Source organism: Lagenorhynchus albirostris, chromosome 11 (assembly GCF_949774975.1).
Source record: "Lagenorhynchus albirostris chromosome 11, mLagAlb1.1, whole genome shotgun sequence".
In the NCBI taxonomy this organism is placed as follows: Eukaryota; Metazoa; Chordata; class Mammalia; order Artiodactyla; family Delphinidae; genus Lagenorhynchus; species Lagenorhynchus albirostris.
Window position 1 is genome coordinate 21395404 of NC_083105.1, and position 27071 is coordinate 21422474.

The 27071-nt window shown below is 40.1% G+C and overlaps 1 protein-coding gene across 2 annotated transcripts in view; it reads right to left on the reverse strand.

The window, feature by feature from the left end:
- Positions 1 to 760: 760 nt before the first annotated feature.
- The window catches only part of SLC17A8 (solute carrier family 17 member 8), a 51988-nt gene continuing 25677 nt past the window's right edge, over positions 761 to 27071 (reverse strand). Inside the window, exons 3-12 of one of the 2 annotated variants that reach the window (XM_060164653.1) lie at positions 26532 to 26650; positions 24619 to 24733; positions 23105 to 23192; positions 17905 to 17991; positions 17407 to 17546; positions 17125 to 17274; positions 16013 to 16145; positions 9192 to 9302; positions 4396 to 4523; positions 761 to 2782 (exon numbers count right to left, since the gene is read on the reverse strand). In XM_060164653.1, coding sequence (XP_060020636.1) covers positions 2438 to 2782; positions 4396 to 4523; positions 9192 to 9302; positions 16013 to 16145; positions 17125 to 17274; positions 17407 to 17546; positions 17905 to 17991; positions 23105 to 23192; positions 24619 to 24733; positions 26532 to 26650 — 1416 coding nt within the window. In that variant the 3' untranslated portion in view covers positions 761 to 2437. The remainder of the gene's footprint in view (positions 2783 to 4395; positions 4524 to 9191; positions 9303 to 16012; positions 16146 to 17124; positions 17275 to 17406; positions 17547 to 17904; positions 17992 to 23104; positions 23193 to 24618; positions 24734 to 26531; positions 26651 to 27071) is intronic. The other variant, XM_060164654.1, reaches the window with a different exon arrangement.

The following is a 27071-nucleotide window of genomic DNA, read 5'->3' on the forward strand; positions in this document are numbered from 1 at the left end:
ATGTTCAAATGTAATTATCTGTTCATTGCGACCTTCACGAAACCCATCACAACAAAATACTGTGTTTTCTAGTTTTCAACACCATGGACCCCATTTTTTTAATACTATAAGGGCAAGTGACAGGCACCCTGTCAAAAGTGCTTTGATTTATCGAAATGTGGAATTTCTACATATGACCCTGACGTCAAATAAGGAGTAAATATAACTTTGTGTCACAATCTACAACATTACCTTAAGGATTACCATGAGTTTTTCAAATAGTTATTTGACTTCATTAACAGAAGAAAAAATAAAACACTGACTACCATAAATTTCTCAATTTGTTTTTTTTTTTTTTTTTTTACTTAGAAAACAACACGACCTTCACAATAAATCCTGTGACTAATGGGTGAAAATGACATAGCATGCTTTCTTTTCAACTGCAAGGTTCCCAAAAAGGTTAAAAGATAATAATGATGATGATAACTAATGTTTATTGAGCATTTTCTACATGACAGGAACTGTTCAAAGGAACTTACATGGTTTCACACATTAAAGAGATTTAAAGATATATAACATAAATGATATACTGATGACATAAATAATACTATTTAATGGAAAATCAGGCTTTTTTTCAAAATTATTCTTTTTACAAAATACACTACAATTCTGCTGATACAGTTAGGGACAAGAAATATATATATATGAGAGAAATTAGGAGAAAAAAACCACTTTACAATAACAAACTACAAGTAAATCTATAACTTTTCCTGCAATATTATATTTTTCTTCTGAAAGTAGAAACAAAATTTTCAAAAACAATGAACAGGGTAATAATTTTATTTGCAAACAACCTTTTACATGCCAACATTAAGTTTTAAAATATCATTAAATTTTAAAATATATTTAGAGAGTATCCATGTTATTGCCTTATGCAAAGGTTAATTTTTCAACACTATGAGTCTAGTTGTCCCAGATGTTTACATTGTAGTATTTCACTGTTTAACTAATGCTGTATTATTGTGGTTTCACTGAATATCATTCCAAGTAGAGTCATTAGGAATATTTCAATCATAATTTTGTATAATTCGATCAAATTTCCTAATATCACCAGCAGAAATGGCGAAAGACATACATTTTTTAAAACAGAGGACTCTTCTAAGAGAATTTTACCTAATAAAATGCATGAACCAACTTCTTAAATTAGTAAACGTCTTAAAGATTTACAAGTAATTTGGGACGTTATTTAAACATATTCTTGATATTATGAAGGGTTGAAATTTAGTTCTTCTCACCATTCTGACCATCAGATTCCTGGAAATTTGCTGTGTTGCTTAGCTTTTTATTTTTCTTTGTTTAACCTATTTGAATCTCTCATATAGTCTGTAACCCTTATTATTTAGAAAAACTATGGATTCATAGAATCATTTGGCTCTTCAGACCACCTAGGGCCCCAAAGGTCTTTGAACCCAGTCTCTCACACAATATTTGAGCGCTCTCCGACACATCAACCCAAATGTTTTCCATCCCCCATGCCTGCTAAAATAGGGAATTATCCACATGACAACCCACTCCATTTTCAGTTTTCATTATTAAAAATGTCTGCTCTAATCTGAAGTGAAACGTTCTTCTCCAAAACTGCCACCTATTTTGGATTCCACCAATCTCAGCACTGTCCGTGGCAGAATGACCTTGGGCAAGTCAATCTCCTGTTGCTTTCATTTCCTTAGTTGTAAAATGGGGATAAAAAATGTATGTCAGGGCTTCCCTGGTGGCACAGTGGTTGAGAGTCCGCCTGCTGATGCAGGGGACGCGGGTTCGTGCCCTGGTCTGGGAAGATCCCACATGCCGCAGAGCGGCTGGGCCCATGAGCCATGGCCGCTGGGCCTGTGTGACCGGAGCCTGTGCTCCGCAACGGGAGAGGCCACAACAGTGAGAGGCCCGCGTACCGCAAAAAAAAAAAAAAAAAAAAATGTATGTCATAGTGGTGTGGAGATTAAATGAGAATGTTATAAAGTACCTGGCACAATACAGGGCCTTTGTAAGCCGTGGCCTTTATTAGGAGTAGGAAACCCTCCTCTGCATGGCTGCTCTCAGAAATGTAGTGGCAACTATTGTTTTCTCTCCTCCAGGCCAAATATTCCCATTTCCTTCCATTTTTCTTTGAAAAACATGGCATTGTCTTTCTTATATTTCTAGTCATTCTTTCCTGAATACGTTTAGTTCTTAGAGAGAAGAGTCAACTGCCAATCAAAAACATTATAGCCACCCATTTTATCAACTTAGAGCAGGTTGTCATTGCAAGAAAATATCTATCTTTCCCCTATTGCTAGGTAAACCTCCTCTCCCCTACCCCACATCCAGTGTCCCTAGAGTTGACCCTCTGGCAATAGAAAGCAATAGGTATGGATACTTTCTGGTTCTAAAGTGAGGAGGAGCCAGAAGTGCCCCTCAGACATTAGGATGTATCTGAGAAGTTTCCGTCTTCATTCTGGTAGGATGCCGGCTCTTCCTCATCAAGAGTCGCTCCTCTCTGTCCGCTCCATTCCTTCCTCTGGGCTTCACAATTCTGGGTGGTAGCTCCATAGGACATCTTCTTTTTGGGACTTGTGAAACTCTCATGGTTGAGCTCTATCTCCTCGGCTAATTCATCGTTGTCAATGATTCCGCATTTCTCCTCAGAAAGGTTCTCAGGGTCAGCCCACTCCTGTTTCTCCCCAGAAGCAAAGACCCCATAGAAGATCACGCCACTGTAGTGCACCAGGGCAGCTATGAGGAACACATTCTGCCATTCCTCACGGGTCTAAACAAGGAAACACGGTACCAATTAATATTTGAACCAAAAACAGAGATTAACAGTATCTTCTGGAGGTCTCCATTGGGACAAAAGCACTTGGTCACCCCAAAGGCAAATGCTGTGCTTCTCCGGAAGACATGTGGCAGAAGCATGCCCAGGACCCAAATAGAATTTGAGTGTTTAAAAATGAAAGTTAAGGGGCTTCGCTGGTGGCGCAGTGGTTGAGAGTCCGCCTGCCGATGCAAGGGATGCGGGTTCGTGCCCCGATCCGGGAAGATCCCACATGCCGCGGAGTGGCCGGGCCCGTGAGCCATGGCCGCTGAGCCTGCATGTCCGGAGCCTGTGCTCCGCAACGGGAGAGGCCACAGCAGTGAGAGGCCCGCGTACCACAAAATAAGTAAATAAATAAATAAATAAATAAAACATGAAAGTTCAGACTACAACGAATATGCATTTTTTTAATTTAGAAAAATATTTACAACATAAACATCCTGTAAATTCCTTGCTGCACCACTTCACAGCTCTTCCAAATATACAAGTGAGGTTTCCACTCACATAATAGGTTAAATTAAACTTGCTTTAGGAACCCACCGTTGTAAATATCAGAGGTCTCCCTCTTGCTTTGGATACATGACAATTTGAGCCATGAAAATGCTCAGTATTGACTGTCAACAGCTTAATTATAATCATAATTTCTATGAAAATATACTGTATCAAAAATAACGGGAATTTGTGTTTAAAGTTAGGAGCAGACGGTATCTGAGATTTAATGATCATATTACCAATCCTTTCATCTCATGAACAGCCAAAGCGTGGATCCTCTGCCTATAAAATCCCCAAAGACCACCTTCCTTTTCTATCAAAAGATAAGAAAAGTTATCCCACACTTTCCTCTCCAAGAAGCTGGAGAATTTCTGAAGTCATATTTGCAATAGGCAATCCAACAACAAAAAATTGTTGGGTAGAAACTCCATAGTATCAAGAAATGTTTATTTGCAGACAGCAGCATCTAAAACCCTTTCAAAGACAGGGATTAAGAAACCATGTGGCCTGTGGCTGAACTCTGGATGGATCTGGGATCTTCCTGTGCCACCCACCCTAGTCTAAATACACAAATATTCAGTAACGACTTAGTGCCACACCCGCTTAGGTTCTTAGGAAGGGTCATTAATGTCTTGTTTATTTTCTTCATAATAAGGAAGTATAACTGCACTAATATTTTCATGCTGGAACATGCTAAATGGAAATGGGCTGTAAAGTTTAATTACTTATGATTATAAAGCAATCAGGTAATTTATTTATCCTGAGTTGATTACCTCAGTTTCTTCTTTGTATCTCTAAACATTCTATGGTATTAACACCTCCCCTCCACACACACACACAGACCCCTTTTATTTCTCAATTTAAGAAACATAGACCCAAACATCAGTCAGCCCTGTTGCCATCAATAAACAATAATTTTTTAAAAGAAGAAGAAGAAATTAAAAAAAAAGAAGTTCAAGTGACCCAGCCAAGTGAAGGACATACACATTTACACAGACTGGGGTAGGGTCTTGAGAGTCTGTGCAGTACTTCAGTCCCCTGATACTGTAACCCACAGCCCCAAAGGAAAACATTACCTTGTGCTTGGTCATCGCGCCCACAATGAGGGGACAGATCATTCCAGAGAGGGTTCCCACTCCGTTTGAGATCCCCATGAGAATGCTGGCATAGCGGGGGGCAATGTCCAAGTGGTTGACATTAAAACCTACAGTGAAGCCAAACACCTCAAAATCAGACTCAAGAACAGAATTCCAAATACATTTTGGAAAATACTAGCTTTCCCCAACTCTCATCAATCTATTTCCTCTACATGTAACTAATGGATACCTTTACTGGAAAGGCTGGGTTGAGGATTGTCAGGCTGTGTCTGCACATAGCAGAAAAACATGCTATGATTGACTAGCAATGACTACCATGGGTTCTCCATGAGGAGAATTATGGCACCTGTACCTTCTAGGCTTAGAAGCCCAAAATAATGGCGTTTGGGGCCATACTGAAAAGCCCAAAGCCTGGATCACATTTATTCAGAGTAAACAATCACATGATCACATAGAGTGTGCTTAGAAGCAAACCCTGCCTCATAATATCCTCCCTCTTAGCTCTCAACTCGCTCCCAAAAGGCCACCATATGTAGGTCTGCCTTAGTAGCTACATGGCATAATGGAAAGGGCTCCTTTTCGATAAGAAAGATTTACACAAACATTGGCAGAATCCTCTGCAATTTTCAAAACACTTTTACATACATACTTGATTTGGAGTCTGTAAACCTGGATTCGAATCTTATTCCTGCCTCTTAAACAAGTCATTTTTTAGGACTTTGTTTCCTCATCTCTAATTTGGGGGTAATGTTACTGCTTAACTCATAAGGATGCTGTGAGATGAGACTCAGGGGAAATATGTATGCGAGAGCTCTTGGCAGACAGCTAGGCTCTGGTTACTCTCATGATTACCAACACCAGTACTACCTCTGCTGTTGCCGCCACTTCTAAGCACGGCCCTCTCTTTGAGGTCTTCCATCTATAGACAACTCTGCTAGGAGTGGTAAAATAATAAATCACCAACACCTCACTATTAATCTGCTTATCAGGAGACAAGAATGAGTGGGATGAAGGAGGGGTGAAGGCAGAGGAGGAATAAGGCTTTGAAAGAGGAGGCATCAGGCACTGGGAATCAGTTCTACTAGTATAGCCCAGGGGTGCATTTTAGAGGCAGACAGACCTCGAACCTGGCAGCTTAACTGAGATGCAAACCTGGACAAAGGATTTAAACGTTCTGAACCTCAGCTTCTTCACCTATAAACTGGGATAATCAGTCTTATAGAATTGTTGTAAGAATTAAGTTAAATCATATATGTTAGTTACATAGATACATAGAGGTGAAAGCCAACATATAGGTTCTTTACGGTTGGTTATCCATCTGCCTTGTTTACCACTATCTTCCCTGAGCTGGCAAAGTGTCTGGCACATAGTAGGCATTCAATAAATAGTTGTTTAATTAATTACCAATTTGAGCTCTGAAATTACAGCAGGGGGCTGTAGGTTTTGTTTATTCATATTTTTATATTCCTTGGTCTTGCTTTTTAATTCTCTATTTTGTGCAAAGAACTTGAAAACAGAATTTAAAAAAAATATGTTTCCTAATCTGGCGCATTGCCTGGTTGTTGTTTTTTTCCTACCTCCATTCAGAGAGAATTTTGAGAAAACCTTTCTGGAATAAACATACCTTCTCTTTCAGGTCAAAGTGGCAGAAAATCAGAATATAAAACAGCTGCAAGATTAATTAATCTTACTGTTGATTTGAATGTGGTAAACACTTTATTAGAAAAGAACCCAGAGATAAGAAGCAATTAATACGATTGGCGAGTATTATATTCTGATACAAAGCCTAGGCATTTGCGTTCCGCTAAAAACAATGTCAGAAAAGCCGTTTAGGTTTCTAGCTGCACAATACTGATGTTTGGGGGGCAAATTGTTGAGACACTGAGACATTGATAGATTTTTTTGAAGCAGGCACACAAAGTAAGTTACACACAAGTTGGGAGAGTCAGTCTTCTCTACAAATGACATTTTCTAAAGCAGGCATCACCCATCCTTCGTTTTTGTTTTTTTTTTCTATATTGAAACTTTATTACAAAGTTATAAAGCAGAGCTCTTTAACAAAAAATACACATTTGGCTTTGCTCTTCACACCCAAGTACGTCTGAGAAAATATTAATATAAGCCACTTGAAATAACAGATTCACATCCAAAAGATTTCAACAAATTTATACATTTTATATTGAGCACTTTCCATCCCTTGTATCTTTCTAATCTCACCGGTCTCAGCTCTCTTGTCCAGAATCAGTTCCTAAGCTGAGCAAGTCTTCCCTGGCATCCTTATTAACTCCTTATAAAGTTGGCAGATAGCAGATCCTAAGGAATCATCATCCCCATGACCATAATCCCTCCCATAGTCTCACTGTTGGATCAGATAAACCTTTATTCCAATCCTAATTACTTAATTTATCTGCGTAAGTTAAGTCATGTTTCCAAGCATCAGTGTTGTCACTGACAAAATGAACATAGCAATACCCTTCTCATCAGGCTGCTACAGAGATTAAATGAGATTATATCTAAAAAGTGGCCAGCATTGAGTAAGTGCTGGAAAAAAAAAAAAAAAAGCGGCAGCTGCTGTGATTTGGGCTGCTGGATTTCTCTCCTTCTGATTGTGGCTTAATTGGCAATCTGGGGACAATATGAGCCTGAATATTTCAATATCTCTGGGAACAGGAGGATATGAGTTTCTTTTGCATCACAGGGCTATCAAAGAAAGGTGTTCCTTAACATCCTACTAGAAACAAGTCATTACTGCTCTATCCTTGCTACTCAAAGTATGGACTATTGATCAGCGGCAACAACATCACTGGGGAACTTGTTAGAAACGCAGGATCTCAGGCACCACTCTGGACCTACTAAATCAGAATCTGCATTTTGCGAGATCCTAAGGTGATTTGTATTCACACTAAATTTTGAGAAGTACTGGACTAGATTAAATAATAATTGAACAACAATAGTGAATATTTATTAATTGTCTTATGCATCTGGTACTGGGCTAAGATCTTCTAATGCTTTATTTCCACTAGAATGTAAATTTTATGAGGACAGAATCTTTAATTTTTTTTTTTTCCCCTGCAATATTCCCAGTGCCAAGAACAGCGTCTGTCTCTTGGGAAGTGTGAGTGAATAAATGAATGATCTCAGCTCATTGCAATCTCCCACAACCCTATGAAGTTGCCGTTACATTGCTCCAATCTCTAGATGAGGAAACTTGAGGCTTGAGGATGTAAATAACTTAGCATTTTTTTTCTTTTATAAATAGTAAGTAGTAAAGAGGGCCCTTAAACCCAGGTCTCTGCATCCCCAAACCCGTTGTTAGCTGCAAGCTACTTTTAATGCAGACATTTTTTCCTAATTTAACTATTTATCAGCTCTATTTACAGTTGACCCTTGAACAAAGCAGGTTTGAGCTGCATGGGTCCACTTACAGGCGGATTCGTTTTTCAGTAGTATATACTACAGGACTACGGGATCTGTGGTTGATTGAATCCTCAGATGAGAAATTGAGGATACAGCAAAACCCAGGATGCGGAGGAACATCTTATACAGAGGGCCGACTACAGGGTATAGGCGGATTTTCAACTGTGCTGGGGGTCAGCACCCCTAACGCCCACATTGTTCAAGAGTCAACTGTATTTTGATAAGATCAAGTCCCCGTTTTATGTTAGTTTAGACCAGAGGTTCCATGTTTTTCTGTTCTGGGATGTTAGCACCCTGTTTGATCTTTAAGACAGCCCAGAATTGTGGAAAGAGCACAGACACGAAGCCTGGCAGGACTGCACCTTAGTTCTTCCTTTGCTACCAATTGTGTGACAATAGGAGAGTCCCCAGTTTTCCTGAATTTTAATTTGCTCCTCAGTAAAATAATGGTAATATCATTTGCTTCATAATTTTGTCAGATAGATGCAATATATGTGAAGTGTTCTGTAAATGACACTTTTTAGTCCTACCATATGTTTTTAAAGTTAGAAAAAAAAACTGAGTTTTACTTTTTCACCCAGTTTTGCATAGGGAGCTTCTGAAGTCTGTAAGACATGATATGCTAGCACTGTGACCTCTCATACAGTAGGCTGGTTTCTGCTCCGGTAAAATGGGAGACTGATAGCCCTTAGGGTAGCTGTGAGAATGACAGGGGTTAATACACAGAGTGGGCTTTGAACAGTCCCCGGCACAGAGTTTATGCCTGATCAATGTTAGCTCTCATCATCACCATTATTATTTTTACTTCCTGCTCTCACCTGTTTAGAAAGTCACATCACCTCTCTGGACCTGAATTTCCTTGTTTGGAAAATGAAAGCCTCGGAGTAGACAAAAATCTAAAGAAGAGTTCCACCCTTAAAAACTTCTGATTCTATGACTATATGTCAAATGACTACATCGTTTGACTTTTGAGTTAATATCAGCAGCTCTCCAATAGGAGGTGAGGATTGAAAAGGTCACTAGAGCCTCCGTTAGTTAGGGTGACCTGGTTCTGAAGTATGAAGGTGTCACTTCGTCCAGCAACACACGTGCTGCCCATGCCCCAGAGGCAGCGCCTGCATGTTGTTTGTTTCCAAGATGGAGAAAGTATCAACAATTCCAGCTTGACTGGGCTACTAAGCCTGGTTCTCAGTGATCTGACAAAATCATCCCCACTAAGTGAAAGTCTCTAGCCAGTGGCCCTGACCCTTGGGAATGGCTTGGCTACCAAAGGAAGATGCTACAATGTCTTTTCCTTCCTTCCTCCCAAGTCTTGCTGGAGCTATGGAAAAGATTGGGAAACCCAAAGGACACTTTACCTGAAATAGCAAAACCACTGAATCCTACGGCAAGCACCAGAAAGGAGATAGCCACCCCTTTGGTATGTGAAAAGCCAACCACAAGGAGTAAGGTTGCCTCCATGCCAAAACCTGCAAATGGAAACAGCAGGGGGGAAAATGTCATTTTCATGTCAATCAGCCCAAGTTCATGAACTTATCAGATAAGAATCTTTTTATTTCCATGGACCCAAGTTTTTAGTACATACATTCTGGCACAGTATCTACAATCTTATTGGGGTGTTTCTTGACTACATGACGATGCTAATATTACCCGGGTATTCTGTGAGCCTTCCAACATTTTCCTGGTGGACTTTGAACACTGAATGGTCCCAGGAGGTACGATGATGCCCATGGGATGAGGGATGTTTATTATCCGTTGTTCATGGGTAGTTCCCCCTGCCATTTCTAAATACTAAAACCATCAGTGACTCTCCTTTGATTACATAAGTGATGGTCTCTCACAGAAAAATGAAATAAAAATAAAATTAAAAAATAAAATATTATTATTGCCAAAGGTGACTAGAAAGCTGTAGTGAATATCCGAAACAAAAAGCAGAGTCTCACCACTTGCAAAGCATAAGGCAGAATCTTCCCTTTCAGAAGTTTGCCAAGCTCTCAGGCCTCTGTATAACGCCACGAGATATTTGCACAGAAAATACAGCAGGACAAAAGTACTTTCTGTTCCTTTCATTCAGAATAAGTGAATCCAGCACAATAAAAAAGAGTAAGGAAGTTATGAAGATGGTCCTTCTCATCAACACACAGACACACACACACACAGACACACAGACACACACACACACACACACACACATTCAGCCAATAGCAGACCGAAAGATGATATGAATACCATTTCCAGGGACATGAAGTACCCTGGGAGGTAGAAGACAATGAAATGATGCTTCATACTGGGGACCATCTGCTGATTCCAGACATCACCACACATTTGTCCTTTGAGTTACCTCAAAGACAACAGGCCCACATCAAGTCTCTGTTCCTCTACTTTCACTTGGAAACAAACAAAGCAAACTACCACCACACTTTCTTCTTCTCTAAATTAAACTTCTATCCACCTGTGTTTAGAACCCAGGCTTTGTCAGATGGGCCTGGGTTCAGATTCCATCTCAGAATCACAAATTGTGTGATCTTGGACAAGTCACCTCAGCTCTTAGATTCCTCATCTCCCCCGCCAAATGGAGCTCATAATACAACCTTGGAACATTGGAAGGTTAAGTGAAATTGGGTATATAAGGTGTTCAGCGTGATCGTCGGCCATGGGCACAGCTCAACAAATGGTAACCAAAAGTCCAATGCAGAAATCTCAGAATCATCTTGGACTTCTTCCTCTTCCTCAGCTTTCACATAAGATAAGAATCCATGGGTTTGGCCTCAAAAATATCTGTCAAATCCGACCTCTGCTTTCCCCTCCTCTGCCATTATCTTAGTTCTGGGCGCCACTATCTCTCACCTGGACAACTTCAATAACCTCTTTACTGTATTGGTCTTCCCATCTCTTTTTCCTCTGATCCATTCTCTAGATTATCTTTCTAAACCACAAATCTGATCAGTTGCCCCTTTGCTTAAAACCCTTGTCAATGGTTACGTATTATGAGTACAATGCTGTATAATAAATCCCTCCTGCGGTTCCAGCTTCATCTTCAGCCATCCTCACCTCCTTGCTCACCACCTGTAGCCCGTAGAAAGCCCCCTGTTGTCACACAGATCTATCCGCTGTTTCCTGATCGCAGCACTGTTTTGTGCCCATAATGTATTTCCACAGACTGTTCCTTCACCTGCAGTACTCTCCTCCCACCAATTCTCTTTTCTGGAGAAATCTTACTATTCTTTAAAGTCCAGCTCAAATATTGCTTCCTTTAGGAAGCTTTCCTGATAACCCTGCCGCTCACCCACCAGTAAAGCTGACATCTCACTCTTACTCATTTTATAGAGCTTTTCAACATTGCCTTGTAGTTTTTCATTTGTATTTCTGCCTCCCTGACAAAACTGTGATATTATCCAGGGAAGGTACCATATATATAGCACAGAGCCTGTATGTAGTGGGAACTCGATAAATAATGCTTGATGAATTAATGTGAAGGAAAGAAAGGAAAACCAAGACAAGTTAAAACACAAGCTAAAGCACTTTTTGTAAACCTTGGTAATTTGCTTACCTGTCTGAGTCCATTTCTTCAAAACTATCATAGAAATAGGGCAAGCCTCAATAATTGTTTTACTTGGTCATCTAAAGAAAATCAATGCAATTACGGGTGCAGAGGTGCTTTTTAAACTGTGGGCTTTACAGACTCACTCATATAGAGAACAAACTAGTGGTTACCAATGGGTGGGGAGGGAGGGGCAATGTAAGGATGGGGGAGTAGAAGGTGCAAACTATTGGGTGTAAGATAGGTTCAAGGATGTATTATACAACAAGGGGAAAGTAGTCAATATTTTGTAACAACTATAAACGGAAAGTAACCTTTAAAAATTGTATGAAAACATTTTAAAATTTTTAATAAATAAATAAAAATTAAAAAAACTGTGGACTTTATACCATTACTACTTGTTATTAATTTTGTTTCAACAGTTTAAATTATACATAAGGAAAAACTACTAGTGTTTTGTATACTAACTATTTGTGTTTTAGAAGTGGCCTGTCTTAAGCAGCAAGGCACATGGCTGAAACTTCCTTTAACACTTTCAACAAAGTGGTACTAGAAAGTTAATTCCCCCAAAGAATTAGAATAAAGACACGTGAAGAAGAAAAGCTACAAATGATAACACTGATTCATCTCTAAGGAAAAAAAAGACCTTTGCCAAATAGTAGACTTTCAAAGAAAGAAAAACCATTTAAGAGCCTAAATGGTTCCTATCTACAGTGAAAATGCTAAAGATAGAACTGTACGTTTCAGGAGTTGAAGGATAAAATTTGAACTTCATGGGTAATCAAGAGATCCTGGAAAGTGAACCTATTCAGAGCTGACAAGAAAAATAGAACAAGGATTAAAAGGCCTGAGAAATTTTTTCATCTCACCTGAAGTTCACACAGGCAACTGATTCGGCCAGACTAGAATTTTTGACCTCACTCACGCTTTCCATGTAATACAGAGGGAGGTATAAGGATTTGACATCTGTCTTTGAGGATCTTGGAAATGTGCCCTGATTCAGAATGAACTAGAGCATCATGTCTTAAGGTGATCTGTTTGCTTTAAATGATTCTAGCAGCAAATATCTCTCGTCTATGGAAAGAAAGGAAGGAGGCGGAAGACTCCACACAATGTGTGATCTTTCTCAGATGAGAAACGTCCTCTGTGTTTTGGCTTAGAAAATATGAAACCAACTAAAATTCTCTAGAAGATCATGTAAGTGCTTCATTGTATCCAAATCAATCTGTCTTATTCAGTGATGGCACAAAACTCTGTTTATCTCTAATGCAGCATCTCTGTGTTTAAGCAAGGTGGGATAATCATGGTCTTTAAAAAATTTTTTTCTATGTATATCCCACTGGTTCTGCTATGTCAAAATATAAAATGACATGAATAGACATGTGAAGAGATTTTTTTTCTTTTTAAGATGGGATAGAGGCTGGGGAGATTCTATGAATGCATTCTAGTTTCTGCCAAAAAAAAAAAAAGAAATAAGAAAAAAAAAGGATTTACTCTCAAGGATTTAAAATATTTGAGAGTTGTCACCACCACCTAAACTACTAATTATGAAGAAACAATGGCAAAGGTGATTGAGGAAAAATTAAATATGAACAAGACATTCCTATGAAAATGTTGTTAGGGTCTTCAAGGCATCTGTCTTTAGAAGAGGTTGTACAGGTAGAGTTTAAACACAGAATTTTCTTTCAAGTTCTAGGTTTAGAAGTTGCATATTTTTGGCCATGGGAAATATGATTGAATAGCATATACTTATTGAATGCTTCCTTTGGAAAATTTCTGTTTTGTCAGTGTCTTGAACACAAGAGAAGAAAAAGGCACTAAAATATGTCAAGAACATTCTGTTTGCTGAGCTCATGCTGGGTGCATACATACGTTGTCCCATTTACAATCATAACAATCATAACAATCATCTGAGGTAAATACTATATTCAGATATTAAAGAAGAAGAAAGTAAGGCTCATGGAATTTAGAAATCCATCCACTTCAGTGTCCACCTCCACTGACACTACTTTAGGTCAAGCCACCATCTTCTTTCCATGGAACGACTGAAATAGCCTCTTAGCTAGTTTCCCTTCTTTTACTCTAAGTTCTATTGTTTTGATTTGAAAGCGTAAATCAGATCTTGTCCCTTTCCCTCCTTTAAACCCTCCATTTGCTTCCCAATGCATCTCAAGTAAAACCCAAGCTCCACGTAGGTCTGTCTACAAGGCCTCCCGTGATCTGGCCCCAGCTGTGCACTCTGATCCCCTCAATGTCACGCTCCACCTCACTCATCAAGCACCGACCATTCTGACTTTCCTTCCTTCTGTTCTCTAATATGTCACAGTCATGTCTGCCTCAGGGCCGTTGCACATGCTATCCCCTCTGCCTAAAATACTTTCCTGCGCGAGCTGTAATAAGGCAGTACATGATGAGTTGTCAACCAAGTGTATAGACAGAAGGAGCATTCACTGGAGGCTGAGGTAGCCTTAACAAAACACAAGTGAAAAGACTTGAGCTGATGTAGTAGGCTGTGTGGGGAGGACTGGGTTGATTGGTGAAGGTGAGCAGAGCTCACAGTAAAGGGAAAGGGCATGAGCAAAGTCAGAGACAGCAAGATATATTCAGGGCCTGGTATGGAGGGCTATTCAGCTGGAACAGAATCTGATAATTAGAGGAGTGGTACTCTGACTACTATTTAAGTTTCTGATTGCTACTATAACAAATGACCACAACCTTAGTGACTTAAGACAGCACAACTTTTTTATCGTACAGTGCTAGAGGTCAGAAGTCTGAAATGGGTCCTACAGAGCTAAAATGGGGGTGTCAGCGAGTTGCATTCCTTTTGGAGGCTCTGGGGAAACTCTCTTCTTACTTTCTGAGCTTCTAGAGTCTGCTTGCATTCCTTGGCTTGTGGCTGCATCATTCCGACCTTTGCCTCCACTGTCACATCTCCATCTCTGACTCTGACCCTCATGCCTCCTCTTATAAGGACCCTTGCAATTATGTTGAGCACACACAGATAATCCAAAATAACCTCTCCATCTCAAGATCCTTAATTTAATTACATCTGCAAAATTCCTTTTACTGTGTAGGGAAACACATTCACTAGTTCTGGGAATTAGGACATAGGCATCTTTGATGAGGAAATTATTCTGCCTACCTCATCCGCCTTGGGGAGGATCATGAATGCAGTGCCGCAGAGCTTCCCCTTCTGCCCATCAGAGGGCAAGCCCATACCTGCCAACCTTTAAGTTCAAGTCAAGGGTAGGCCCCCAAATCCCTGCTTGGGGCCAGCAGTCAAACCCCTGGGAGCCCAGATGCTGACAGGTTATTCCCAATCTCCCTGATCAGACTTTATTCCTGAGATGCTGTGCGATGAGATCATGCCTGCTGGCTCTTGCATCCCTCCATAGGATCTTCACTTCTAAAGGGCCCTGACCCATCTAATCTAGTCACAGTGCCCCCTTCCCTCCTTTTCAACTTAATATCCCAGTTATGAACTTTCACCCATAGATGGCGCTGTCCTCTACCTCCCACCTGCCCACCCTGACACCCCCCCGCCCCCGTCCCCCGGAGAGATAGCAGTAGTGACTGTAAGCCTTGGCAATGAGCTCAGACAGACCTGGGATCTTGCACAGGATCTGCCACTTGAGCAAGTCACTTTATTATACCCCAGTTTCCTCACTGTAAATTGGGTTTAATACATAACAGCACTTGCTCCACAGGGTGGTTATGAGGATTAAATAAAATAATATGTGTAAAGAATTTAGCTTAGTGGCTGGCATGGAAAGTGTTCATTAAATGCTAATTTTAAAAGCAAAACAAAAAAGATAAGGAGAAAGTGGAGGGTTTTAAAAAGGTGAGCTGTCATAAGCATTGTAAGGGTTCGTGTTACTTTTACCTACCTCTTTTGGAAAATGGCCCAACTTATATTTTATCTTTGCAAAATCAAAACATGAAACAGGAACTAAATAACACAAGGAAGAGGATGGTGTGTGTGTATGTATGTGTGTGTGTGTGTGTGTGTGTGTGTACACCCATGCACAAGCATATGTTGGGAAGAAAGAAAACTATTCAGAGAAAATACTTTTTTAATGTTTCTTACCAAAACATGTATATATGTAGAAAGGGAAGGGGGAGATAAGGGAATAAACTATAAAAGCAAAGGATTATATTTGTGGAAGGATATATGGGAAAGATAAAAAATAAACAGATAGATACCAGGAAATCATGTTGCTTTGGTTTAAGAGTAGATGAAAGAAGCATTTCTGCAGTTGCCAGTGTATATTGATGTATCAAATAAGTTGTCATATCTCTCTCTTTTTAAAAATATTTCTTTTCTTTTTCTTCTTCTTTTTTGGCCACGTGGTTTGTGGGATCTTAGTTCTCCAACCAGGGATTGAACCCGGGCCCTTGGCGGTGAGAGCACAGAGTCCTAACCGCCAGGGAATTCCCAAGTTGTCGTATCTCAGGTTGCACAAGTACAGGCTGAATGACCACTAGGCAGGGGTGTGATGGACACTCAACTGGGGGATGGACTTAGGAGGCTTTGAGATCCTGCTCAGTGATTAGACATAAACTCCAAAATATGGTCTGCAATTCAGTTTCATCTCATTCTATAAAAGCTGCTTAAGCCACCTATGAAATCCACAGTACCTCCACAGTTCATGATTTTTCTGACAGCAGTTGTGGTCAAAATTTTTCTGCTTCTCAAATGATCAGCCAGTTGTCCTCCAATAGGCACAATGATTGTCATAACCATGTGTGGGAGTGCTGACAAGAGACCCACCTGGAATGAAAAGAAGCAATGAGCTATTTTTAGCTACTTCTGAGAGAGGTACTTCCTTAACTCCCTGCCCCTGCCATCTCCACTGCACCCCTCACCATCAGATTTAATCATCTAATTATACGGGACCAAGGTAGGCCTGAATTCTGTAATAAATAAACAATGAATGAATGAATGGTTTTAAGGATAGACCCAATGTCTCCTCCATCAGATCGGAAGCTCCTTGAGGGCAGAGGTGACTTTTATTCATCACAGGCCCCAGCACGCAGCAGAGTGCCCGGCACATGGTAGTTAAACACTTGGCGCAGACTGAGTGTTCTCCAATGGCAGCCACTATGGGCTGTGCTAGCTCTTCCACGGTCACTTCTGACAGTACCTGTAGCCATGCAGACATCTACCTCTACTAGGCTGCTGTTCTTTCCCTTGCGGGAAGGAGGCTTAATTCTTTTATGATGACAGTTTATGTTTTACCATTCACATTCTTCCTCCCTGAAACACAGACAACCTAATGGCAATGGCTGGGGACTTTGAAAAAGATCTTTCTAAACCATACAAAGCTCTGGCCGTTATCGCTATGACCGTGATCTGCAAAATGAGCTTTAAGGTTCTTACAGCTCCTCACTGAATAATTTACAGGAAAAACAAAAAACAAAACAAAACCCAAAAAAACCTCTCACCCTTAAATCTTTTGATCCTTGCCTAATATGCAGTCCTTGAGTCAGCTTCAAAAACACTTTGAGATCAGGTATAATACAAATCTTTAAAAGCAGCTTAATACAGCTCTGATCCTTACTAAGAAGAAATTAAATAGCTGTGTATACTGTGCATAGAATGTATAACTTGTCTGACCTCCAGGGTATTAGGTGTCACAGAACCGTTATGAATTTTGATCAGCAATTTACTTATTTTATCATGCAAAGATTTTCTCAGTAGAAGCAAGAGATTTAAACTTCAAGAACATTTGAAGCAACTGTGTGTTTACCTTACTTATTGCAAATCCAAAGACCTCTTCAAAATAAGCAGGCTGACTTATTAACAGCAAGTAAAAGGTCCAGCTTCTGCAAAAATTTGCCACAATGATTGCATAAACCGGCAACGATGTAAAAAATTTTTTCCATGGTGTATTAAATTTCTAGGGAGTAAAAATACCGTGGGATTTTTAGTGAATATACTGACAGATTATTTTTCTTAGGAGGATAACACAATCACTGAGAGAAATACTCATAAAAAAGAGGCAAGTCTTCATCCATCCGGCTCTACTTACACTGAGACTAACCAAGTTGGCTCCTTCTCCTATACTTGTCTCTATATAGGTCCTTTCCTCATGGGATATTGTTGGGTGAACTGCTGGACACTCATAGGCCTGCAACAGCCAAAACATGTACCAGATAATCCCAAATATACCTGCAGTTGAAAAACAAAAGGCTTGATGATACGGTCTCATTTTCTTCCATCTCTAAATCTGTCAAATTTCAAAGTATTCTCAAACGGCACTATATTCAGCTAGGAGAAAGTGTTTGGTTTATTTTTCCGTTGTTGTTATTATTAACTGGTATTTAAAGAAAGATAATGTTCTGCTCATTAAATTCAACTTTCATATAAACATTAAATGAATCATCGCTAGACAAGTATTCCATTTATATGATAAACTTGTCTCAGTAATCTCTATTTTCATACAGAAAACTCTTAGCCAACCCCATTAGACAGTAAAATACCACCTCTATGAGTCACCCAAGGGAACTCGTGAAATCAAATCACTCACCATAAATATAAAAGACAGAGGCCCATCCCATGTACTGTACCAACACGCCGGCCAGCGGCATGGCAATCACTGCCCCCGCGTAGGAACCTAGAACGGGAAAAGGTTGAGGGAAACTTACCAGTCGTCATGCAAGCCCTTTCAAACCATTTAGAGTTCATGTGGTCGAACTGAGGATGAATCAAACTGTGCAGGAGTCACGAGGAGGAGCAGGCAAACTCCCACTGTGCCCAAAACAGGGCTTCCAGGAGAGAAAGTTCACCAGGATGCCCTTTAACTTCCTCCAGACACCATGGAGGGATCAGACAAAGATGGCTCAGGCACCATGATTTGGAATTACAAGAGAATGGAATGAAAGGATGAGAAAAATCTAAGAGAATTCTGAAAAATTCACCCAGGCACAATATTGGGTGCAGAAGACAGAAAGTGAAGGAACATACGTATCTACCTCTCAGGGCTCACAGAGCAGAAGGATTATCACCGTGGCCTTTATTTATTAAAAATTTTTTTTCTTCCAGCTTTATTGAGATATAATTCACCTAGGTCTTTAAAAGAGGGACTTCAAACTATGAAAGGATCATGCTTTTAGACTCTCGATTTTTTTTTTTTTTTTTGCGGTACGCAGGCCTCTCACTGTTGTGGCCTCTCCCGCTGCGGAGCACAGGCTCCGGACGTGCAGGCTCAGCGGCCATGGCTCACGGGCCCAGCCGCTCCGCGGCACGTGGGATCCTCCCGGACCGGGGCACGAACCCGTGTCCCCTGCATCGACAGGCGAACTCTCAACCACTGCGCCACCAGGGAAGCCCGATTTTTTTTTTTTTTTTTAATACCAGGAAACAGTTAAATTTCAGGATGGCAGGATGACCAGGATGGCTTCTGTCTCCATCCACCTCCTAAATATGTACATTTTTTAGTTTCTTACTTTGTAAATACCTAACCTTGGAAATACTTACCTATATGTGGATGTTTGTCTTGTCTAGACAAGATAGTGAGGGCTAGAGGCAGTGACCTCACCTCCATGATACCTGCTGGAGAAACGTGAGCCCTGCAAACTCCCAATAAATATTAACTAAATCAAAAAAAATTACTATCTGAAATTCCCTCTGGGTATGAATGAAAAAAAATTCTTGCTTCAGAAAAAGTGAGCCACAAAAGGAAATTCTGTATCCCAGAATCCAATGCTAAGAAAAACCTTCAGGAAATGGGAGCTCGGGGATCTTCCAGAGAAAGAGATTAAATCCCATCTTTCCAAGCTGGGCCCGACTGGTTATGAAAGGCCTGACCTGGAATCCCAAATCTGAACATCTTAATACCTGAAGAAGTCTCTCAGTCTCTCCAAATCATTTTCATTAGGTAGAAGATGGAAGTGAAATCTCTATCTCACAGGGTTGTTTTGAGGAGCAAATAAATTATTAGATGAAGATGCTCTAATTAGTGCTGCATAAACACCAACTATTACTGCTACTGTCATGTACAGAATGATGGAGCACTTTTTTTTTTTTTTAACCTTAGACTTCCTCAAACGAATAAGGCAAGGATTCCAGGACGTAACATTAGAAAGAAGAGCTGCAGGCCTAATTCCTCTGTGGGTGTGGAGAAGGTGGTCTTCTTTCCTGGACCAAATACCCTGGGAGTGGGGGTGTGGGGCCTCCAGCTTAGATGATGCAAACAGGGAGGGTCGGGGGATAACAATCTATACGATCCACTGGGTGCTTTCTGTGTGCTCTCTAGTACTGTGCTGAGTATCCTGGACCCCTGATTTTATTTAACCCTTTTTTCAACCTGGTAACATTGGTACTGGTGTCATCCCAATTTTACAAGAAGGGGAGGGGAGGGGAGGTAGATTTCCTGAGGTCACATAGGTGTGAGTGATAGGACCCCAGGTCTGCAGGAATCCAAAGCCTTTAACCTTAACTACTTAATAATTCAGTCCTGCTTCTTCTGCTCAACCATACCCAATAATTCCTCACATTCATTCACTGAGGAAATTTTACAGCTTGAAATTGTCCTTCCCTGTCTTTATTTATTTATTTATTTTTGCTTACGCGGGCCTCTCACTGTTGTGGCCTCTCCTGTTGCGGAGCACAGGCTCCAGATGCGCAGGCTCAGCGGCCATGGCTCACGGGCCCAGCCGATCGGCGACACGTGGGATCTTCCCAGACTGGGGCACAAACCCGTGTCCCCTGCATCGGCAGGCGGACTCTCCACTGCGCCACCAGGGAAGCCCTTCCCTGTCTTTTAGATGAACTGTTCCTCATCCTTCCAGACATGGCTGAATGTAATTTCCTATCACACCCTGAGCACACCCCAACAGGGCTCTCCACCCACATTGCCCTCACTGCACCTTGACGCCTCTGTGTGGTCACCAGGGAGGACAGAGGAGGCCCTCCGATACTTGTTGCTTGGCGTGGGGAGAGGGGAGTGGCTGAACGGGGGATGGGAGAGTCCCCAGTTCTGTCCTCACTCTCCATGGGAATTTATATCTTTTTTCCCTCCCTGAGCCTCCACTATAAAATAATGGAGGTAGAAAAAGAAATCAGATTTGTGGCTATCAGAGGCAGGGGTGGGGAGATGGGAAATTAGATGAAGGCAGTCAAAAGGTACAAATTTCCAGGTATAAGATAAATAAGTCCTAGGGATGTAACATACAACACGATAAAGATAATTGACACTGCTGTATGTTGTCAAAGAAAGTTAAGAGAGTAAATCCTGAGTTCTCATCACAAGGAAAAAAAATGTTTTTCCTATTTCTTTGATGTTGTATCTGTATGAGAGGATGGACATTCACTAAACCTATGGGGGCAAACATTTCATGATGTATGTAAGTCGAATCATTATGATGAACACCTTAAAATTATGTAGTCTGCATGTCTCTTACAACTCAATAAAAGTAGGGGGAAAAAACCAAAAACAAAAATCTATGTCTTTGAATAAAACCAGTTTTACTTCTAAAAAAAATTAAAATTAATAAAAAATATAAAACAATGGATGTGACTAGATGTTTTCTAAAGACCCTTCCAACTCCAATATTTTTGAAGTGTAAGAATCAATTATCCCTAAGCCTGGGTTTACTTCTAATGACATTTTCCCTTGGCTGTTCTTTGAAACCAAGGCCACACCTTAGCTGGGAAATGTAATAAAGCCTGTGACCTTGATCAGGTAACTTCCCTTGAGAGTCAAATCATTTCTTTAATTAGCCCTTCTAGGTCTATAAAGACACTAAGAATGGGCAGTAGCTGCTAGTTATTCTTGTTTTGCTGGCAAATCAAAATGAAAAGACTTACAAATAAATCATCCAAAGACAATATCAGGGGACTTCCCTGGTGGCACAGTAGTTAAGAATCCGCCTGCCAATGCAGGGGACACAGGTTCGAGCCCTGGTCCAGGAAGATCCCACATGCCACAGAGCAACGAAGCCCACGAGCCACAACTACTGAGCCTGCGCTCGAGATCCCACAAGCCACAACCACTGAAGCCTGCATGCCACAACTACTGAAGCCTGTGCACCTAGAGCCTGTGCTCTGCAACAAGAGAAGCCACCGCAATGAGAAGCCCACGCACCACAAAGAAGAGTAGCCCCAGCTCACCGCAACTAGAGAAAGCCTGTGCGCAGCAATGAAGACCCAATGCAGCCAAAAATAAAATAAATAAATAAATTTAAAAAGACAGTATCAATAGGTCAAGGTCAGCTGGGGCAGAATCATATTCTTCTAGAGGTGGTATAAGATCAGTAGTGGAGGTAGAGATGATCTTGAACTTCAAACAAGAGGACAGAAATACTTTCTAAGGACAAGAGAGGCTAAAGAAGTAAAGACATCTCTGCTGTGCATGCATTTCCAAACTAGGCACAAAATAGACACTTTGGGTGGATATTTCACACCAGATTCCCTGGGATCCTTTATTACTACTACTACTACTACTTAAAGAGGTAAAGAGAGAGAGACAGAGGGAGAAATAAATAAAGATATTCAGAGAAATAAAGCTTCCTCTTTAGCTAAGAAATACACATTAGCTACAGTTAGGAAAGACACGCTAGCCTGAAAAACTAAGCAGAACTAAATTCTGATCCTAATTCTACATGGGCCCGTTGTGACTTTCGTGGCCTAAGGCACTTTTGTCTTTCTTGGCCCCTTCTCCCATAAAAAATATTTGAAAATATTGGTGGCAACATGTGCTGTTCTTGTTCAAATGTTAATCAATACCTAGTAGACTCTTCTGAACATTGATTACTCTCAGAGATTCGTAGAGGGGCCAGTCCCAAAGACATGGCTTCAAATGAGGCAACCTTAGCAAGGTGAAGTTTGGAGACCCAGGAATTTAAGCCACATCACTACTTAAGAGCCATTAATTTACTTTCGGGTAAGATGGATGGTGTCCACTTCATTTTTATCTGGAAGATAATGGCAAAAATTGATTAAACAGCTTCTATGACAATGTGTACATAGTAGTGTGTAGTGAGGAAAGTTCTGGATTAAGAACCAGGTGGTCTAAAAAAAAAAAAAAGAACCAGGTGGTCTAGATCCAGCTCTTTAACTTAGTAGCTGTGTGACCTTGGGCAAGTCGTTGGACTTTCGTTTCAGTTCAATGAAACTAAACTTTAAACTTTAATTTTAATTTCTTCATTTGTGAAAAGGAGTAGGGGCCTTGATGATTCTATTGATATATCTTCTGTTTTCAACTTTGGAAAATATCATTTGTTGGCTAATCCTACAACCACCTCCAACCCCTTCTTTCTTACCTTTGTCTATTAAAGATGCTAGAAAAACTAGGCACTTGCTTTTCTAGCCTTCTCTGCAGTTAGTAAAGTACATGACACAATTAGAACCAAGGAAATATAAATGGAAGCCTGCTAGGGAGTTTGGGAAAGCTTTTGCTTTCCTAGTGAAAGGAACAGACATGGTTAGGACACCTATCCCCACTTCTTTCTGCCTTTAATGTGGACTTGATACCTGGAGCTGTGACAGCCACTTTGTGAACATGAGGAACATGCATGAATGTAAAAAGTTATCACTCTGAGGATAGTGGAGTAAAAAGTCCGAATGTGCGTAGTCCCTGGATAGATCACGAAGCAGCAGGATCAGTATTAGCAACGATTTACCTTTGGACTTCTGTTATGTGAAAAAAATAAATTCTATTTAGTAGGGTCTTCACTTGAAGCCAAAGCATTCCTAAATGAAGCTTGTTATGGTTCTCATACACTTACCGCAAAAAGAAGTTGTGGCCAGTCGGCTTCTCTCCAAAGGCGGTGCCCACTTACTCCACATCCCATGGCAGGCTGGGTAGGTCACACCCTGGCAAAACAGTTGAAAATAGATTATTTGATTCAACTCCCGTTTCTTTTTGTGTTTAAAACACAGATTTTGCTTCTTTAACACTACAATTCAAAGCCTAATTTACAGATACTAAATGACATGTGTCAGCTATTTTGGCTCATGGCACAGATGCTGAAATTCAAATACTAGTTCAAACGTAAGCATGGTGGGGAACAGGGAAGGAGTCTTTATATTTCATATTATTATAGAATATCATTGTAGAAAGAGATTTCCACAACCAGCCGGTCCATCCTGTCATTTTCAAGATAGAGAACCTGAGGCTCAGAGCCATTAAGTGATTAGATTCTAGTCTTCACGGCTGCTAATATCATGTTCTTTCTACCATGTCAGTATTTTCCGAAGTGTGGTATATGCCCCTCTAGTGGGATTAAAGTCGGACTTAAGGTGCTACAACAACCTACATTTTTTATTATAATTGTTACATATATATTATAACATGCTTTAGAAATAAAATATAACTAGTACATCAAGCCCATGATATCAAAGATATTGTTGCTTATGATAGGTTCTTTTATTTTGTTTTGTTTTGTTTTGAAGTGAATTGATCTAGGGAAAATCTATAGGCAAATAATAGTATAAATCGTAGTGTGGATGTGACAAAAGTGACAAAGGTTAGAGGTGAATGACTGAGTTCGGGAAATATTTCTCTACATCAGGTATTGGCAAACTATAGCCTGATATGGCCCCACCATCTGTTTTTGTTCAGCCCTCAAGTAAAGATGGCTTTTACATTTTTAAGTGGGCAGAAAAAAAAATTGAAAGAAGAAGAATATTTCCTGGCATGTGATAATCATATGAAATGCAAATATCAGTGTCCAGAAAGTTTTACTGGAAAGTAGCCATGCCCACATGTTTACATATTGTCTCTGGCTGCTTCTGCATTACAATGGCAGAGTTGAGTCACTGTAACAGACCATAGTATGGCCAGCAAAATGCAAAATATTTACTTTCTGGCTCTATATTATTCTACCTCCTTCATCAAGTTAAATTTCTGTGTAAGACCACACCCTTGAAAATTTACAGATTTATTAATAAGTCCATTTAAACTGTTTTAGTGGAAAGAGCCCTTGCTATGTGAACTGTAAGTTTGGGTCTTTCAATTTCAAATTTTATTAAATGAAAAGGGGTGGATTATCCTAAGATCACTCCTGGCTCATCTGAAATTCTGCCCTCTATGAAATGGTCCTTTATTGGGTACAAATTTGGAATCATACAAGGCATTTTAATTAAAGTATTCATAATTGTAATCACAACCAGAGAGTTCAGATAGCAGGACAAGGTGGAAGATAGGAAAACTGAGTAAAGGAGGCTTTCTTCAAAAGCTGAAATTTCTAAAGGACCATGTTGTCTCCAGCGATATCAAAATGTGTTAAGAATCTCCTACCTCCACTAGACCTTGCAAAATTCTGACACACATGACACATCCGTAATGTACTCTGGCTGCAGAAGGAATGAACATGTTCAAGGTCGATGTTAAGAAGATGGCAGCTCCAAAGACCCTGAGGGACCAAAACACTGTGTTATTGGGCAGGCCCACTGATGGATGTGGCATGTTAGTTAAACAGCAGGAACAAACCTAACAGTTTATGGAAGATCACTATAGAAATTAATGGAAAGAGAAATAGATGTGTTAGGATCTGGTGTGTTCCAAGCTAGACTGTTGGGCTGCTTTGATTCCCAAGCTCCAGTCCCTGGAGCAATCATGGGAAGGTTTTGGGCAGTACAGGGATGTCCTGCCTAGATGAGATCCTGAAGCTGGAGATTGACCAGCATGAGGTAAGCTTGCTGGAGATCCACCATTCTTCTTGGTTCTACCCAACTGATCCATTCGGACCATTACCTCATGACTTCTGCACATTGGGGTTGTGTCTCCTGCTTCCCAATTCTGCTCTCACTTTACCAGATGGGGATACTGACTATCTGAGAAGCATGCTGCGTCCTGGGACCAGCCAAGCACAAGACAGGCTGTGTACCTGTCTTAGCCCCCAACTCTCTGCCAAGTACCGTGTGCCTTCTCCTCCCTGCCTGGACAGGAGTGTCCTGGGAAAAGAGAGCCGGCAGCATTTTCCTCCTTTCTCATATGTGTTAGTGATGCTTCAGCCCTTTTTACATGCTGTGAAATCACTTTATATGTTATTTCTTCTTAGGGCAGAAGTGTAAGTAGTAACCCCAGAGACCATAAGAACTAATATTTTATCACTTTTTAAAAAGAATACAACAGGTAAGTGACAATAAAGGACACAAACTACACAAGAACATAAGTAAATATGAGTCATGCTTATACAAGATGACTTTCGAACTTTTTTGTCCTTGACCCATAAAACAAAATATATTTTATATTGCAACTCAACACACTGATACACACAAATGTAACCGAAACAAGTTTCAAAAACCAATACTTAAATGTGCAATGAGCTAAGATATTTTCCATTCTATTTTATTCTATTTGATTACCTTTTCTTCTATTTCTCCCTCTTTTTTTTTTAGAAAATGGTCATTGGTAAATCACTATTGATTTTATTACCACCTAATGAGTTCTGTTCTAGAGTTTGAAAAACACTGCTTTATAAAGTATACACTTCACAAAATCCACATATGTAAAGTCAATTACAATTAGAAGAGACTTGGAAATAATTAGTACACTCCTTTTCTGGTACATATACATACTACATCTCTCCCAAGTGGCCATCATTTCTGCTTGAATACCTTTAGTGACAGAGAACTTACTACTCCTTGAAGCAGCTCATTTTGTCTTGGACCCACTTTTAATTGCTCAAACACCTACCATAGAATCTCAAGGGCATTAAAGACATCTTGCAATCTAGAAACTAGCCCCTCCTACTCACATGACAAAACCTGTATGGAACAGGATGATATTAACATAGTACAGAGAATCACAGAATGTCATGGGTCAAAGGCAACTCAAACACGATCTAATCCGTTTCATTTCACAGATGAAGAAACTGAGGCCCAGAGAAAAAAGGAACCCAGTAGAGGTCATCAAGTGAGTCACTTAGGGTCCAGGAACTGTTTCTCCTGACTCGGTTGCAATTGATCTTTTTATTACATAATCATTTAAAGAATTGCAAGATAGAATAGATTAGACAAAAAAGTAAACAAAAAGAGACTCTTAAGAACAGGATCATATAAGATCAATGTCTGTGAATCACATCTTTAGGAATGGCTTCTATCTTTCATTCTGTACCCCTAAATTGAGAGCCAATTATGCAGATTTTATAAGAGTACAAAGCCATATTAAGATCTGTGCAGCACTCATGTTATATCAATTTATCTTACCTGTTAGCAGCAAACTTATTTGAAATGAAACCACCTGGAATTTGTGTCACAATATAGCCCCAGAAAAAAGATCCATGGATAAGGCCCACCGTCTCTGGATCCCAGTTAAATTGTGCTGTCTGGAAATGAGAAATCAGACATAGTTGTGTTTGGAAGAAAACACTTGACCATAATTATTCACTGATCATCCTACACAATAACCCCATGAGGTCTCTCCTTCCCTCTTTTATTCAAAGAATATTTTATGGAGGGCCTCTTGTGTGCTTGGGATATAGGACAAAACAAAGTCCTGGCTGTCACTGACCTCAGGTTCTAGTGATAGAAAGGAGAGATTATGTACAAATTAAAAAAAAGAAAAAAATAGATATACATGTATATGTGCATATATATGTATATGTGTGTACATATATACATGTATGTGTGTATATATTATATATATACATATATGTGTGTATATATATATACACACAGAATAATGATGAGTGCTAGGAAGAAAGTAAAACAACTTGCAAAGAAAACAAAAAATAAATTCTAGGTTTA